The sequence below is a fragment of the Aythya ferina genome, assembly GCF_964211825.1.
Source record: "Aythya ferina genome assembly, chromosome: Z".
Classification (NCBI taxonomy): domain Eukaryota; kingdom Metazoa; phylum Chordata; class Aves; order Anseriformes; family Anatidae; genus Aythya; species Aythya ferina.
In genome coordinates, this window is record NC_140299.1 from 2,153,468 (window position 1) to 2,168,306 (window position 14,839).

Sequence of the window (14,839 nt, forward strand, 5' to 3'; positions counted from 1 at the left end):
GGTATAAGCATATAAACGGGTAAGCATAGAAGCTACACAGTTCTTACCCTAAAGAGAACATACCCTCAAGATTGTCTTTAATCCTAGATGACAATGGCAAATTCTAGGAGGTGTCACACATAACCCTTCCTAGCGCTCTGCTTGGCAAAGGGCACGTATTTACGGCTTCAAAATTGGTTCTGGTGTTGATCTGGGCTGTGGTTACCCACAGAGAATTGCTCCTGCAGCATCCCAGTAGCTTCAGTGGAAACCTTGTGAGGTCAGTCCCTCAACTTTTCAACCCCTGAGCTTTGGCGAAGGTGCTGAGTGCTTGTAGGGAGGAAGCTAAATATGAGGTGGATGGATCTTTATCATGTTTTATAATTTTTAGCGTTGGAAGAAATAGAGATGTTTCATTTTTCGTAGTGTAGCAGGTAGAGCACTTCTTAAATAAATAAATAAAACCCACCCCCACCTCGCTACAGCCTCCTTTAAGGCTACTTGAAGTACCTTTAGAAAACTTCTTGCTATTTAGATGCTTAAATGATAGTCTGAAAAACTGTTTCTGTAGTCACTGGTGAACGTAATTCCATTTTCAAAGCAAAATTTTTGGAACTCTGTTGGATTTCTGTAGTGCAAGATCAAGCAAGGTAAGATGACGTGCGTGACAAATCACCTCTACAGGAAACTTTTTAGAATTTTAGAAGTTTTAAAGCATAAATGCTATAAAAAACATGGCTGGAAAATAGAATAGTAATTGATCGTATAAGCTTGTTGGGCCAGGAGATTCTTCTGGCAATGGGATGGAAGCAAAACCACTCCCGATCCTGCTGAATTGAAGACTGCTTTTCCATTTCACAACACGCAGAGCCAAGGCATGGAGAGGTTGGATTTCATCCAAACATGCATGTGGCTGACTTCAGAGCTTCTCAAGGTACTCGTCCACAAACTTATCCCAAAGTCGTTCCTTTACTGAGCAGTCTGATAGAAGGAATTGGATTGATCTCATCAGAAAGCTGTCAAGATGACTCTTGTTCAAATTATTTTGCTGCGACCAGGAAGGGAGTGGAGGCCAAGCCTTCTTCCATTGACGTCTTCGGGCAAAAAAGCATCAGTCTCGTAAGGTCTCTCCCAAACAGCACCCGGAGTATCTGCTCCCAAAACAAAGTCTTAACATCACACTGCAACTTCTAGGGGCAGGCCTGGTATTTCGATTAATCCGAATAATGCTTTTGTGGTTGAGTGGTATTTGCCAAAAGCCTTAAACATAACCTTTGTCGCAGAGAAAGGTTAATGACACGTAACCTCCATCAGAGAACTGCTTGTGATGAAAAGCGTTTATGCAGCTGAAAGCACAGCATTTTACATTTTTGTCCTGTCAGTTGTCCTGAAATAGTCTTAGCATGGATGGAAAATGTGCCTGTTAGCCACGTTCCTATAATTACCCAACATTCTTCTTAATTTTTCTGTAAACTTGTAACTTGCACTGACTTCTGACATCGCTTGTTGCTGTTACAACCCTTGCGTTGGTCAAAAACCTTCACGAATCAACTCTGGATTTTGGTCTTTTTGAGCTTTTTCTTCCGCTATCTGGAGCTCTCACCCACTGAAGCTTTGCCAAAGCTGTCCCGTTGCCCAAACAAACAACTTCCAGCTTCTGTAGCAGTCACAAAAGAGAAGGCCTGGTGACAGCACTTGGTGCAACTGAGTGATTTAATTGCAGCATTCTTAAACGAACAAAGGCGGGGGAAATTAGTGCGCTCGGCTGGCCTGCGTGCCTTTGCCATTTATGCTAATGCTATTTCGTGAATTGAAAATACATTATGTTTAACGTGGGCACTTCTGGGACCGGGTAAGTTTGCTAAATAAGTACAGCGAGCGATATTAGTGGTAGGCTGTAAGCCTCGTGTCTCTTCTGCTTTTTTCTCTTCCCATTTCTGCACTCTTGTCTACTTGCAAGACCCCCTCAGAAGGGAGAATTTAGGTAAAAACTTATTTGGAACAATACGTAGAGGATTAAAATCTAATTAGTGATTTCTAGATCGGTCTAAAATGTGTTTAAACACGGTCCCATGGAGTTTATTGAGTTAGGTTCATGCTTTGTCACACCATTTGTACCTACCGGTGGATTTTTCTTCTTGCTAAATAGAAAACGTTTCTCTTTTGCCATTTGGCTCCATCGTATTTTCACTGGAAGAAGAAGAAAAAAAAAAAATCTCGTGTGCTTTTGCAGTTTGTGTATTGGAAAATAACGTGTTCTCAATCAGCGCTGGTGTTTCTCTTCCTGTCTTTTTTAACAGCATCTTTTTTCCTCTGTTTTTTTTGTTTTAACACCTCTGTCCTGTCCCTCCACATCACTCCCTAAAACTCAGGGCATGCCCGGATATTTTAGGTCGTTTCAGCACCTTAAAGAGCCAGCATAATTGCAAATTGCAGTAGTCAATCCATAAAGCATACATATGACCCGTGTAAAACTTTGCTTTGGCACGTATTTACAGCTCTGCAGTTCATTAATTTTAAAGGAAATTTGCACCGTGGCTTGGCACAGGGCTTGAAAGAAGCACGAGGCAAGTACTGAAGATGGCAACCTGCAACTCTTGTAATTCCTGCACCTTATGTACAAAGGTAATTCTTTCGTTGTGCAGCACTGACATTTTCGTTGTCACTTCCTCCTCCTTAGGAGGCAGGACTTGAAAAGAGGTAATGCCTGTAGAAATGACAATTTCGAGCGCTGCCTGCTTGGTGCTAGCCATAATTCCTTCTGAAGCCTTCTTCTGAGGCATCTTTATGCAACTTGGTGCTGATTTAAGTCTGTTTTTGGGTTGGTTGGTTAGTTGTTGTTGTTTTCTTTTCCCCCTGCCCTATTAAGGGAACATAAAGTGGGAAGAAATGCCCAAGAGGAAGGGAAGGGGCTGCCCGTTTTGGTGGAAGTTAGGTTAAAATCTCCATTGACACGCACCCTCTATCAGTGGGAAGTCGGTGGTTTTGTTTTTTTAGGAAGAAAACCAGATCGTGACCTGGAGTGGAGATTTTCCTTTCCTTCAAACTGAAGCAGAAATCGAATTGTGGGAGGTTTTAGGAGGGTTTACGAGTGACTGGAAGGAAAATCCAGATCAAATCCAGATCCAGCACCTTGCTGGGCTGGCTGGGTTTGAGCTGATTAATGGATATTGTCCAGTGCCCTAACCAAGAGCAAAGAGAATATATTCAGGCCAAGGGCAGATAGAGGTAAAAATGCCCTTATTAAGTAGAAAATTCTCATTTTTACAGATAGGGGAAATAGAGGAAATAACAGGCTTGCAGCTTGACTACGATTATACAATGAGTTGACGTGACAGCTCAGAATGAAATGCCACTGTCCTGATCTTTATCCTCATGATTTGACTGCTGGGGCCTTGCTGCAAGGTTACTAAAACACACTGCTCGCGTGTGATAACTTGTGGAAGAGCCCCGCTTAAACTAAAACTGTTTCAGGTGGTTTTAGAAGATGTAGACAGAGCGTATGCATGTCTCTTTTTGCCTACTCTAGGGCTCCGTCACCAGATCCGCTCTCCTAATTCACCCTGACAGCTCCCTGGGCTGCAGCTGGCTGGGGGCAGCGAGCAGACGTACCCAGCAGCTTGGCGACAGCATCAGGTTGTGATTTTGGGTTGGGATAACAGAAAGGCTGTCACAAATAATATCTAAAAATATTCAAATTGAACTACTCCACAGTAGTTTAATGCTGCAGCTCGAGCCAGCCTTTTAATCACAGACTTTCTAGGTTGGAAGAGACCTCAAGATCATCGAGTCCAACCTCTGACCTAACACTAACAGTCTTCCACTAAACCATATCCCTAAGCTCTACATCTAAACGTCTTTTAAAGACCTCCAGGGATGGTGACTCTTCTAATGCCCAGGTTAGTCTTGTGCAGAATGAGTTACAGCATATTTTAAATCATAATTTCCCTTTCTCAAACATGGGCATAGACCAATCTTGAATACCAACATAGCTGCAGGTCGATCTCAGTCTTCCCTAATCGTGCTCCCAGAGACCGAACGCCCTGTGGTTTATGGGTTGGCACTGTTATGAAATCTCTACGAGCAGGAAAAGCCTAAAGAAATTTTTCTGGTAAAAAATTTTTAGGTGCCAAAATTTTCTGGAACTCGCCATGCATACTAGAAACAAAATAGAGCACCTTGAAATGTGGCTCCTCACGCTGGGGCAAATGGAGATCTTTTATCTCTTTCATGCTATGGAGTAGTTTAACATATAAAATATAAAACTTTATTAGTATGTTGTGTGTAATTGTAGTCTTTTATAGGATAGTTGAATGTTAGCACACATCTTCATATAATTTAAATATTAACTTCCAGTTTTTGATGGAGAAAAACATACAAGCTTTGTAAATGCTTAGCTTTTTTCTCCCCTGATAGTGCTGTATTTTTGTAGCTAGAGGATTTGATGCATCGAAGCCTTTCCCAGCACCGTTCCCTTTGCACTGGCCGTCTCCTCGAAAGATAAGTGACTTGGTAACAGATGCAGAAGAGGACTCTGAGTAGGGCATCACGCGTCGCAGCTCCATTTTCTTGGTTTGCATCCAACCCTGGTGTCTGGTGACAAAAACTTGTTACTCTCTGATGCCTCTGGCCTTGATTTCAGGGCAGAGCACCAAGCCCAAGGGCAGGTGCTAACATAAAACAGCTCATTAATGTTGGCAGTAATCTGAATGCCCTTATTTTAAGGGCGAGCAGAGAGGCGGGATTCTTCCAAGTGCTGTTTTTTGCTCATCTAGATACTGAAAAATTTTGCCCTGGTTTACCTTGATTTAGGGACAGGACTTAATTCTACGTAGCACTTTCTGTAGTGAAATCCAATCTTCAATTGCTCTTTTTTCAATCTTTTTCCAAACTTTGATTGTTTGTGATGAAACTTTTCATGCCGCGTATCTTCCCTAGGCTGATTTTTATTTTATTTCATCTTTTTGGCCTGTTTTTGAGAAGGAGGTTAGGGAAAAATGGTGTTTAAACAGCTGTTTTATTGAGGAGCTTGAGTCTTCATGCCTTGGAACGGGCTCTTGAGATTTGGGAGAGGGGCTAGGGGAGAGAAACCATGGACAAAGATGTGCCATTTGCAATCCCTGTTAAAACTTACTAAATCTGGCCAAGCTGCAAGGTTCTGAAACTTCCTCTTTGCATACATTAAGCAGAAACTTGCTGAAAAACTGGCAGCAAAGTTGGTCTGAACGCAGTTTTCATGCCGCTTGGGTTCATTTTTGAAAGAAGTGCCTAAAATTACACCATGTCCATTATTTAATATGTAATTTGTATATTAATATGTGTAATTGATCCGAGAAACCCACGGATCCATGAAATAACAATCGTCAGTCCAAAGGAAAGTTCGAGTCGTCTTATTTATGGTTATATCATCTGATACCAAAAAAAATGATGCCTCGAAGTGCTACTATGATCTTCATAAACGACAGAAGTGAACTGAAGTGCAGCATGGACGTCAGTTAGAAGGGGTAGGAGTTGCTTGTGAACTGCTCTGTTCGTGCACATTCTTCTCCAATTGTTCTTAGGGCTCATACTTTGTTATACCAAGATCAGGACTTGAGCATTCCTGACTTCTGCCTTGCAGAAGTGGGAGATAGTTTCACCTGGAGAGACCCGAGTAGGGTTTACGGAGCAGTCTTGGACACCAGACCCTTCCAAGACTTCTCATCTTTTCATTTTCTGGAGTGTTTTTAAGATTTCTTGTGAATTTAAAACACCTCTTCAAGCAGGTAGCCGTCCTAAAAACATTGACTGGAATATCCCTGAATCATCCAATGATCTTATGCATTGGGAAATTTCCTTCCTTTCTACTCAACTTCTAAAACTTTGGCCTTTTCCATCCTTTTCATCTGGTTTCTTTGAGGCATCGGTTTGGTCATTATAGTGTTGTTTTTGTTTTTTTTTTTTTTTACTTTCAGTGGACTAGCTTGATGGTTTCGTTGTCAAAATCCCTGCTGCAAATCAACCCTGCTCTCCTTTTGCCAGGATATTATTTGAGCGTTTTCCCATGTTTGTTTCTGTCCTCGGTTTTGTCTGGTTATGTTGACAGAAAATGTTACTGATTTGCCAGTGGGATCGCGTACACTCACAGCTCTCCCTCCTCTTCTGACCGAGCCACCACAACAACCAAGTACCAGGACAGTACGCTGGGCCAAAGCCAGAGGAGATTTCTATTTAAAGTCAAAAAATAAATAAAATCACCCAACAACTCCTTTTCAACATCTCTTCTGCGAGCTTGTTGTTGGCTTGAGGTTTGCTGTTCCAAGGCTGAGAGCTGATTGAGTCAGACAGTTGTAAAATTGAATCCGACTCTGGGTTGATTGCAGTTTTTTCCCACATTTCTCATATGTTTTTCCTCTCTCTCAGCCTCTTCTAACTTGAGTTCGCTTTCCCAGGTTGCAAATAGTCACAACACCGTGGCGTGTTCTTATATAATGCCATAAAACCTTGATATTTTTGTATTTTGGTCACGTTTGCAGCTTCAGGAATACAGGACAGTCTTCAAAGTTGCAGCAGAAATATCCTTCCATCAGAAATTGTATTGCCTGTGCCCGGAGGAGTTGAAATAGTAGCTTCCAGCCACGGGCCAAGAAGATGTGCAGTGCATTAAGCAGTGGCTCTGATGATCCCGTCTGTCCTGGAAGTTTTTCATTCTGTTATTGCCGTAAAACAAGCAGAACTCCAAAGAAATTCAAGTCCCGTGACTCCTAGTTCAGTGGAGCTAAGGAAAATACGTGAATGTTTCCTGCCTTGTTCAAGTTGTTCTCTTCCTGTAGCTTTTTTTTTTTTGGAGTGTATTGGCTGAGGTGAATTAATGGCTTTATTACAGTGGCTTCCAGCTTTATTTGGCTTAATTTTAGACTTGATTTAGGAGCGTGGTTTGTAATTTACTTAATTCCTCATGGTGTCCATCATCAGATATGCCTGATACTCAGGTTTGCCTTACAGACAACCAAAAACCTCTTCAATTTCTAGCTAACAAAGCTGCCCTGTTCTTCAGTGTCTGCGTGCAGAAGAAAGCCACATCTGAGGATGTTCAGCGCATAACTTCTTGATGTGTTCCTGCTACGGCCATGTTGTCGAAAGCTTTGACAGCTCTGTAATTGAGCTGGAGATGGAAGGTAGTCTTATTTTGCAGTTCAACACGCAGGTTGGGCAATCCAACGGCAAATAAGGCTCCAGAAATGAAAAGAAGCCTGTATTGTTTTAGGCGTCACAGTAAGAGAACTCCTGAGATGTGGTGATAAAGAGGATATATGACGTAAAACAAAACAAACCTTTTTTTGTAGTGAATAAGGGATGTGCTTTTTTGTTATTAAATTGATGCAATTTAGCATCTGTAGCATTTGCAGTGACCTTCGGGAGGTCGCAAAGTGTTGGAGCTGGGATTAAACGCGGGAAGAGAGGTAAAAAAGAGAAAGGAAAGAAAAAAAAAATCTGTGTATATAATTTGGCCAGGCAGAAAAAGAGAAAAGATAACTGTGCCTTTTTATTTAAAGGCAGTAAACACTGAACTGGGAAGAAATGTTTTCTGGTCTTACAGAGAGAGTACCACTTAGAGGAATAAATGAAGTTGAACCAAGGAATACTTAGGCTGAGTATTAGGGGGAAAAAATCTGCACTTTGAGGTTTATTAGATTATGGAGCACTCTTCCCAGAGGATGTGGTTGAAGCTCCATTACCAGTCCCTTCAAATTAGGCTGGGTAAAATAACAAAATGTACTGGAGGGAGCGCTTCTGCATGGGTAGGGGATGAAGGCAGTTACCTAATCCATCTGCTCATTTGACTCGCTTCCGTGATTCATTTCCTGAAAAAACCCGCTTCCAAAATGTGTCGGTGACATCACGGCCTCAGCCTCCTCAGCCATGTCGATGCTTCTTGGTAGCGCAGCTTTCAGGTGGAGTTTCTCTGGGGGGGAAAAAAAAATAAATAATAAAAAAAATCAGTTACGATCCGAGTCACAATCTTTGTTCCCCAGGCCAGCCCCCCAGAAACTAACCTTTCATCCAGGTTTTTAAAGTGGCTCTGCTTCTGTACTGCAAGCTAGCTTGAAATAAGATCATCAGCTGTGTAAGTATACCTCACATCCCTCACAATTAGCAGTTTAAGCTTCTTAACTACAGCCCTGAGATGCTTAAGGATGTGCTTCTAAAACAGAAAATGACTTGAGACGTAACGTGAGCTCCGTCTTTGTGCAGTATTTGCCTCGCTGATCCAGCCTTTATGGTTCCGTGGACCGCTTTTTCCTCTCCCGTTCGTTCTTACATAACATCCCCGTGGCAACTCGAGGGATGGCTTACATGGAAAAGTAATCGTAGGAAAGTATTTCTGTATTTTTAGCTGTCTTCTAACACAATGCAGCAGCTGGAGACGAGGGCAGGAGCCAGCACAACGCGAACTGCCAGCTCTCCGGGGGCCACCAGAAAGCCTGCGTCAGACCACAATGTGAGGCTCGTTGAATTGACTTAAGAAATGTGACACACGTAAAAAACGTTTAAAAAAATAATCATAATAAAATAAAAAAAAAGAAAACCTCTCAAGTTCCCAGAGCGGCTGCTTGGTCATAAGAAGGGTGAAATGCTAACGTCAGTGGTTTTGAATGATACTTTGCTCGCTGGTTTTGGTGGAAGAAGTACGTGATGGTATCAAGTGAATGTGGTGAAAATCTCTTGCTGTAGTTCTTCGTAATTATATTATTTAGTGTTATAGCATCGAATGATTTCCTGTATGCTCCCAAAACAAGGTGTGGAGCTAGGGCTTGATCTGCAGACTCCTGAACCGGGGAGAGTCAAAACCACAGAATGGCTTGAGTTTGGAAGGGCTCTTAATTTCAGTGCTTTTTGCTGAGGACGTTTTTAAGCCCTGTCTGTGTTCTTACCTGTCTTTTGGTTTGAAAACCTTCGAAATCAAGCTGTTAATATTTTATTTAGTCCTGTGACAATGTAAGTGTACGTAAACTTTTCTCCAAGTAGGTACAAACACAAACCTTACTCGTTTTCTTTACTGTTTCTTTAGTGTTTCTTTACTTGTTTCCTTACTGAAACGAGTAAAGGAGGCTGAGATTTCTGCCTCCTCCTATTTACATTAAATAACAGTCTGGGAAAAAGCAGTTCCTTTTTGATGAATGTGTCATAACTTCATTTTGCCATGAAGTGTTGTTCCACAGGCTGTCAACCTAGATTAAAATCCCGGCCTTGTTTTCATGGCTCGGAAAAGTGTTCCTAGCCGTCTCAGAGCAGCTCTTGGATTCGCTATTGCAAAAGCTGCACCTCACCCTTCAAATGAGGTTTTCGTTTATCCTGGTAGGAACCAGATGAAAATATTGCCTCGTATTGTTCAGTTGTAGCTATCGGAGAGCTCTGAAGGTAGGAGTTGATTTTCGAATCTGGAAAGAAACCCAAAAGGGGTGATTTTGTTGTTGGTTTAGGAAATGCTTCAACAACAACTTTGACAGCACCTGAAGTACCGGACTAGTACTGGAGCCCTGTTTGCTTTACCTGCTGTGTTTTACACAGAATTGTATGAAAAGGGGGAAAAAATATATATACACACGTGGTGTGTAGCTCTGAGGAAGAGCATGGAAAACGGAGCTGTTTGTTCTGCTTTTGAAACTAAAAGCAGCGTGTTCCCTCCTCGCAAAGTATTTGCCAGGAGTAATTGGCAAAATGTTAATGTTGCTCTAATTGACCCCGAAAAAAAATAATAATATCTAGTAATGTGGCTCCCTGTGGAAATGGATAAACGAATAAAGCTGTGTTGGAGAATGGCAATGAAAAGTGGATCGTGTTTTGCAACAGGCAGAGCTTCAAGAGGTTACTTGGGTCAGAGATCAACGTGTCTCGGTCATAACGACCTCCTTCTCCCTGGTGGAAGCTTCAGCTTTTGCCAGTGCTTTGGCCATCTCCCTCTTTTCCTAAATATTGAGGAAAGCAATGGTAGATGCCAACCACAGAAGGATGGGACGGTGGAAAACTGAAAAGCTGGCTTAGTTGAGAATTATACCAAACTTGGAGAAGAAACGTGCTACGTTTGAATTCATTTAACAAATGACATTGATAAATAAATAGTAAATAGGCTGTTTTTTTTTTGGTTTTGATTGTTTTTTGACTTTCTTTGCATGTATCTGGAGCAATCATGAGTCGAAAAGCAAACTTTACGGTCAACGTTTTTCTTTGACCTCCTCCTTCTGATTTGAGGACAACGGATCAAAAACATGGTCATACAGGGCTGTTAAAGCAACATGAGATTTTTAAGAGAAGGCTCTAATTATGGTGCTTTTTATTATAAGAGGTCCTCCAAGCTGCTTAGCAGTGAATAGCATTAGTTCCCTTTGTCTTTGACGTGACAGTAATTGCCTTGCAACTGTGTTGGTGAAGGGAGCGTTGGGTTATTACAAAATCTGCCTATATAATTATATTGGAGAAAAAAAAACAATATTTGGCTGTTTTGAAATGTTGTTGGGTTAAGAGCACATTAAATTCTTTTATGTTTTCCGTTCCAATAGCCTACAGGTTTTTGTCCTGTGCAACTTGAAGCTGGAAGAGTAGAAGGCTGGAAACTCAACTGCTTGAATTTTTCTTGAAGAAAGTACATTAGAGTTAATTCTGACTTTTGACATTAATAAAAAAAAAAAAAATAATATGAAAGTCGAGATTATTTCCTGTTAGTATCTGTTAACTTTCTTCTCACAGTACCAGGGTGAAGTGTTTTTTTAATTCTTCCACGTACCTGTGTGTCCGATGTTTCTCCCTAAAGGGGGATTTGTTCATTAAAATTTGAAGGCCCCTAACGTTGTTTATCCCTTCTGCTTTTTCTCTGCAGCTGGCCTGCGGACAGTCTTCACGTTAGGTGGAGTGGGGAGTAAACCAACGCCGCAGCTGGAGCAGTGCTCCCCTCTAGCTCATCAGAGTCTGCTGCTTCTCCTGGTCTTAGCTAACCTGACTGATGCTCCGGATACACCGAACCCCTACAGGCAAGCTATTATGTCCTTCAAGAACACCCAAGGTTTGTATGTCCTTACTTCTAAGCATGAACTGATGAAAAAGAAGCATTAAGTTGCTGGAGATTCCCCTTACAACATTTATTTTCTCTCTAGCAAGCACATGTAATACTACATTTTCCTCTGGGATTTTTGAGGTGGAGTTGCCCAGCTGCTGAAACTTAATTGAAGGGGGAGAGTAAAGAGGATGCTCTTTCCTTCAGACTTGATGAATTCAAGAAAGCTTCGTAATTTCAGAAGACACAAAGCTGACTTATAAGCAGGTCACTTATCTGATAGTCTGGAGGAGTCTCCTAAAACTCTGTAGTACTTGGAGAAATTCTGGTTAGCTGGCATCACATCCCTTAGAGCTAAGATAAGCAGTTGAATTTCTAATTCTGTTGCTCGCTTCTTGTACTTCAAGTCTGAAGAGAAATTGGTGAAGTGTAAACGCTTTTATGAGGCTTACATACAGAAAGTTTCAGACTTTTTATAGTTCCAGGATCTGTATCAGGTGGGACACCCACACTTCAGGGGGTGTAGGTAGCGTTCGTGTGGTCGATCTCTACTGGTACAGAGATGATCCAGAACAGTGGGAAAATAGTAGTAGTAACATTGAAGTAGTAACATTGCCACACTGTTTTCTGCAGCAGAACTTTCCCAAATGAACGCATTTTTACTAAGCAATAACCAGTTCAGGAATCTGTAGCCTGTCGCTGCAGGAACTAGGGAATTTTAGTTAAATTCTTCAACTTCGGGTGTCTTGTTTGTAGAAATATGGCAATTTTTAAGTCCAGACTTGTAGAATGCTTGAGTACCCAGACTGCTATTGTTCCCAAAATACCCTCCTGCCACGAAATTGCTGTAGCTTTTCCATATGCTCAGCTTGTTTGTGTGCTCAGCAAAGATAGCCTTTGTATCCAGTTGCCAAGATGCTGCCATAAATCATCCCCAAAAGGCAGATTTGCCCAACTTCGTGTGTCATCGCATGGTTTGGATGGGTGTTTCCGAGCAGAGCTGGACAGGAGCAGGTTTTAAATTTCTGTGGAGGTTCTTGAGAGCTGAGGAAGGGACCTCTTCTGCACTGGAACAAAACTTTTCACTCTCCAGAGGTGTTTTGTGAAGAAAGCAAAGGCAAAATCTCTGATTTGGGGAGATCAGGAGGCTGAGTGAGGACACAGATCTGGCTTTCTGACGTGCTGTATGAGCGCATTGATTGTCAGACTTGTTTTTTTCCATTTCCTCTGGAAATTCCTGGATATTCAAGATCTGTGCTGATGGAAGTTGTTGTTGAAGCTGGTAAAGCTACCTGTGAAAAGCAGAAAACCATTTTGTTCTCACTTCCAGCTCTGCCACGAATTATACTGTGAATATGAACAATTTAATGTTAGCTTAAGTGGTGTTAAACTATGTTTTGGGGTGTTTTAAATTATTTTTAATTAGCCTATATGGTTATGACCGTCAGTGTAAGGGTGGGTTTTGTTTCCTCCTTACTCTGGTATCTGTATGAAATATTCCACCCAGAGGATTTTCTAGAATTAACAGGTTATCTGCATGGTTAAAAGTATATTTGCTAAAGATTATTTTTGTTTTCTTTATTTCAGATAGCAGTGCTTTTTCGTCATCAAATCCGCACGCTTTCCAGATCAATTTTAACAGCTTGTACACGGCTTTGTGTGAGCAGCAGAGGTCTGATCAAGCGACCCTCCTCTTGTACATGCTTCTGCATCAAAACGGCAACGTACGGACATACGTGTTGGCACGAACAGACATAGAAAACCTTGTAAGTGTTGTTCTCCTTGCACTATACTCCTTGCTCCTGGAAATTTGGGTGTCAGCAGCTTCCAGTGTCCCCTGTTTCATCGTGGGGGTAATAGGATGCGAGGGCAGCACTGGTTCTGAATTATTTACCCCACTCACTTCATTAGGCCAGCTCAGAAGGGCAGCTCTGCATACAAATGGCTTACAGGGTCTGAAAGTCAGGGCCTACTTGGTAGATTTGATAAAAATGCAGCTGTAGTGGCTGCTTTAAATAGGATTGTGGTTAATAGCCAGTATAACAGACACCTGCTACATTTTTTTTGTAGGTTATAGGTTAGCTTCTGCTCCCTGCTACGTTTAGTGATGTCACAAACCACTTTAACAAACCTTGCTTATTAAATAGCATTCCTTTAATAAAATAACGGCTGTCTAGGGGAATTGTTAACAGAAGAGAGAACCTTTTCCATTTGAAGACGTGCAATCCTGCCAGATAATTAGATCCCATGCCTGTTTGATGGCAGATATGGAATGAGTTTGGTCTTAATCCAAGTTCGAGCAGATGCATTGCTAAAAATCGGGAGTTGATAGACACCACTGTTGGCAAACTCAGGCAGGACGGTCGATGTTGAATGGATGATTCAAAACTGAGCTCCTGGGTAGTCTGCAGATTATCTAGGGGTGGAGTTGAGTCGTTTTGTATAGATTCTGTCAACAAATCATCGCATTTAATTTTCTTTTATTGAATGGAGCATGTCAGGTTTCACAGCTGCTAAACGCATCCATTTGCTCTGGAGAGGCTGAGGTGAGGTGTGTGCATTTTCTAATCGTGGTGTTTGATATATAGCTCCCAGAAGAAGCACGAGGTGTGTGTGTTAAAACAGCTCAAGATGCAGGTCCTCAGATACTCTGTGATACTGTACGTGGCTTTATCAAGCATAAATTAGTGGGCTCTTCACACAGTGCCAGCTGGGTGAAGTAAAAGGGGCTGTGACATACGAGAGCAGGCCAGCATTCGGCTGAGCTCTCACCTTAAACTTGTGGCCGTTCTGGAGGTTGTTCCTTTTTCCCTTTATTCCACACATTACAACATTTACTGTCCGTTTTTTTTATTGTTTTGGGGTTTTATGTACTTTTCTGGCTTTGGTGCCCAGGAAGCATCACTAGCAGATGTTCTTTGGCATTTCCTAGGGTGTTTTTTTTTGAGTTTTATTTTTTTTTTTTAACTTCAGTTTAATTTGCAAATTGATTCCGTGTGGATTTGTTAAATGGTACAAGAGATTGTATCTGCTTGGGTATAAATCCACCTCTGTCATTTGCATGTAGATCCCTTTTTTTTCTTGTTTTATCATTGATAATGCAATATATCTTTTTTTTTTCTTACAATAACTGGTAGAAAGAATAGGATAGGTCTTCCATATTTTATAGCAAGTCACTTTGTATAACTTCATCAAATACTTGGTTTAAATACCTGATGCTATCAGGGATGTTCACGTCTGGAATTTGGCTACGTGATCCAGTGTATGCTGGAGAAAAGCTATTTTAAAACTCTTTGCTTGGGAAACTGCTCGTGACCCCTGACTGAACACAGCACCTGCAGTTCGCAGTGTCTGTTTTTACCTGCCCCGTGTTTTTGGGGATTAAAAGTGATTTTTTTTAATGGTGGCTGTGCCTTCCTGGTTCAAAGCTCCTCCTGGTGAAGGAGTGTTAGTAATAATCCAGTAATGATACTTGAATGAAAGGCTCTCAACAAAAGGGCCTGCAGTACAAGTAGAAGTGGGAATTGTATGTTTGTTTTTTTTTTTTTTGCAGTTTCATTCAGAAATCATTCATTGGAGGGTGTGACTGCACGTTCAGAAGATCAGGGTATGCCAAGGTTTTTTGAATAAAGAGTTGCATCACAGCAGTTTTGCTTTAAAAAACCAAAACCAAACAAACAAAAAACACGTCTTTGCATGAGTGTTCCTGGATGTAGCCCTCATCTGCTTGGAAAAATGGATTGGGGGAGTTTTCTGTTAGCCACAAGAGTGAGTGTGGATGTTGCATCAAGCATGACTAATGCAGGGTCTTCTCAGCATGGCCCATGC

The 14,839-nt window shown here is 41.5% G+C and overlaps 1 protein-coding gene across 5 annotated transcripts in view; it reads left to right on the plus strand.

The window, feature by feature from the left end:
- The window catches only part of DYM (dymeclin), a 160,186-nt gene that overhangs the window by 33,863 nt on the left and 111,484 nt on the right, over nt 1–14,839 (plus strand). For all 5 annotated transcript variants that reach the window (XM_084505001.1, XM_084505003.1, XM_084505004.1 and 2 more), the window contains 2 exons: nt 10,838–11,020; nt 12,599–12,777. In XM_084505001.1, the coding sequence (XP_084361127.1) occupies nt 10,838–11,020; nt 12,599–12,777 (362 nt within the window). The remainder of the gene's footprint in view (nt 1–10,837; nt 11,021–12,598; nt 12,778–14,839) is intronic.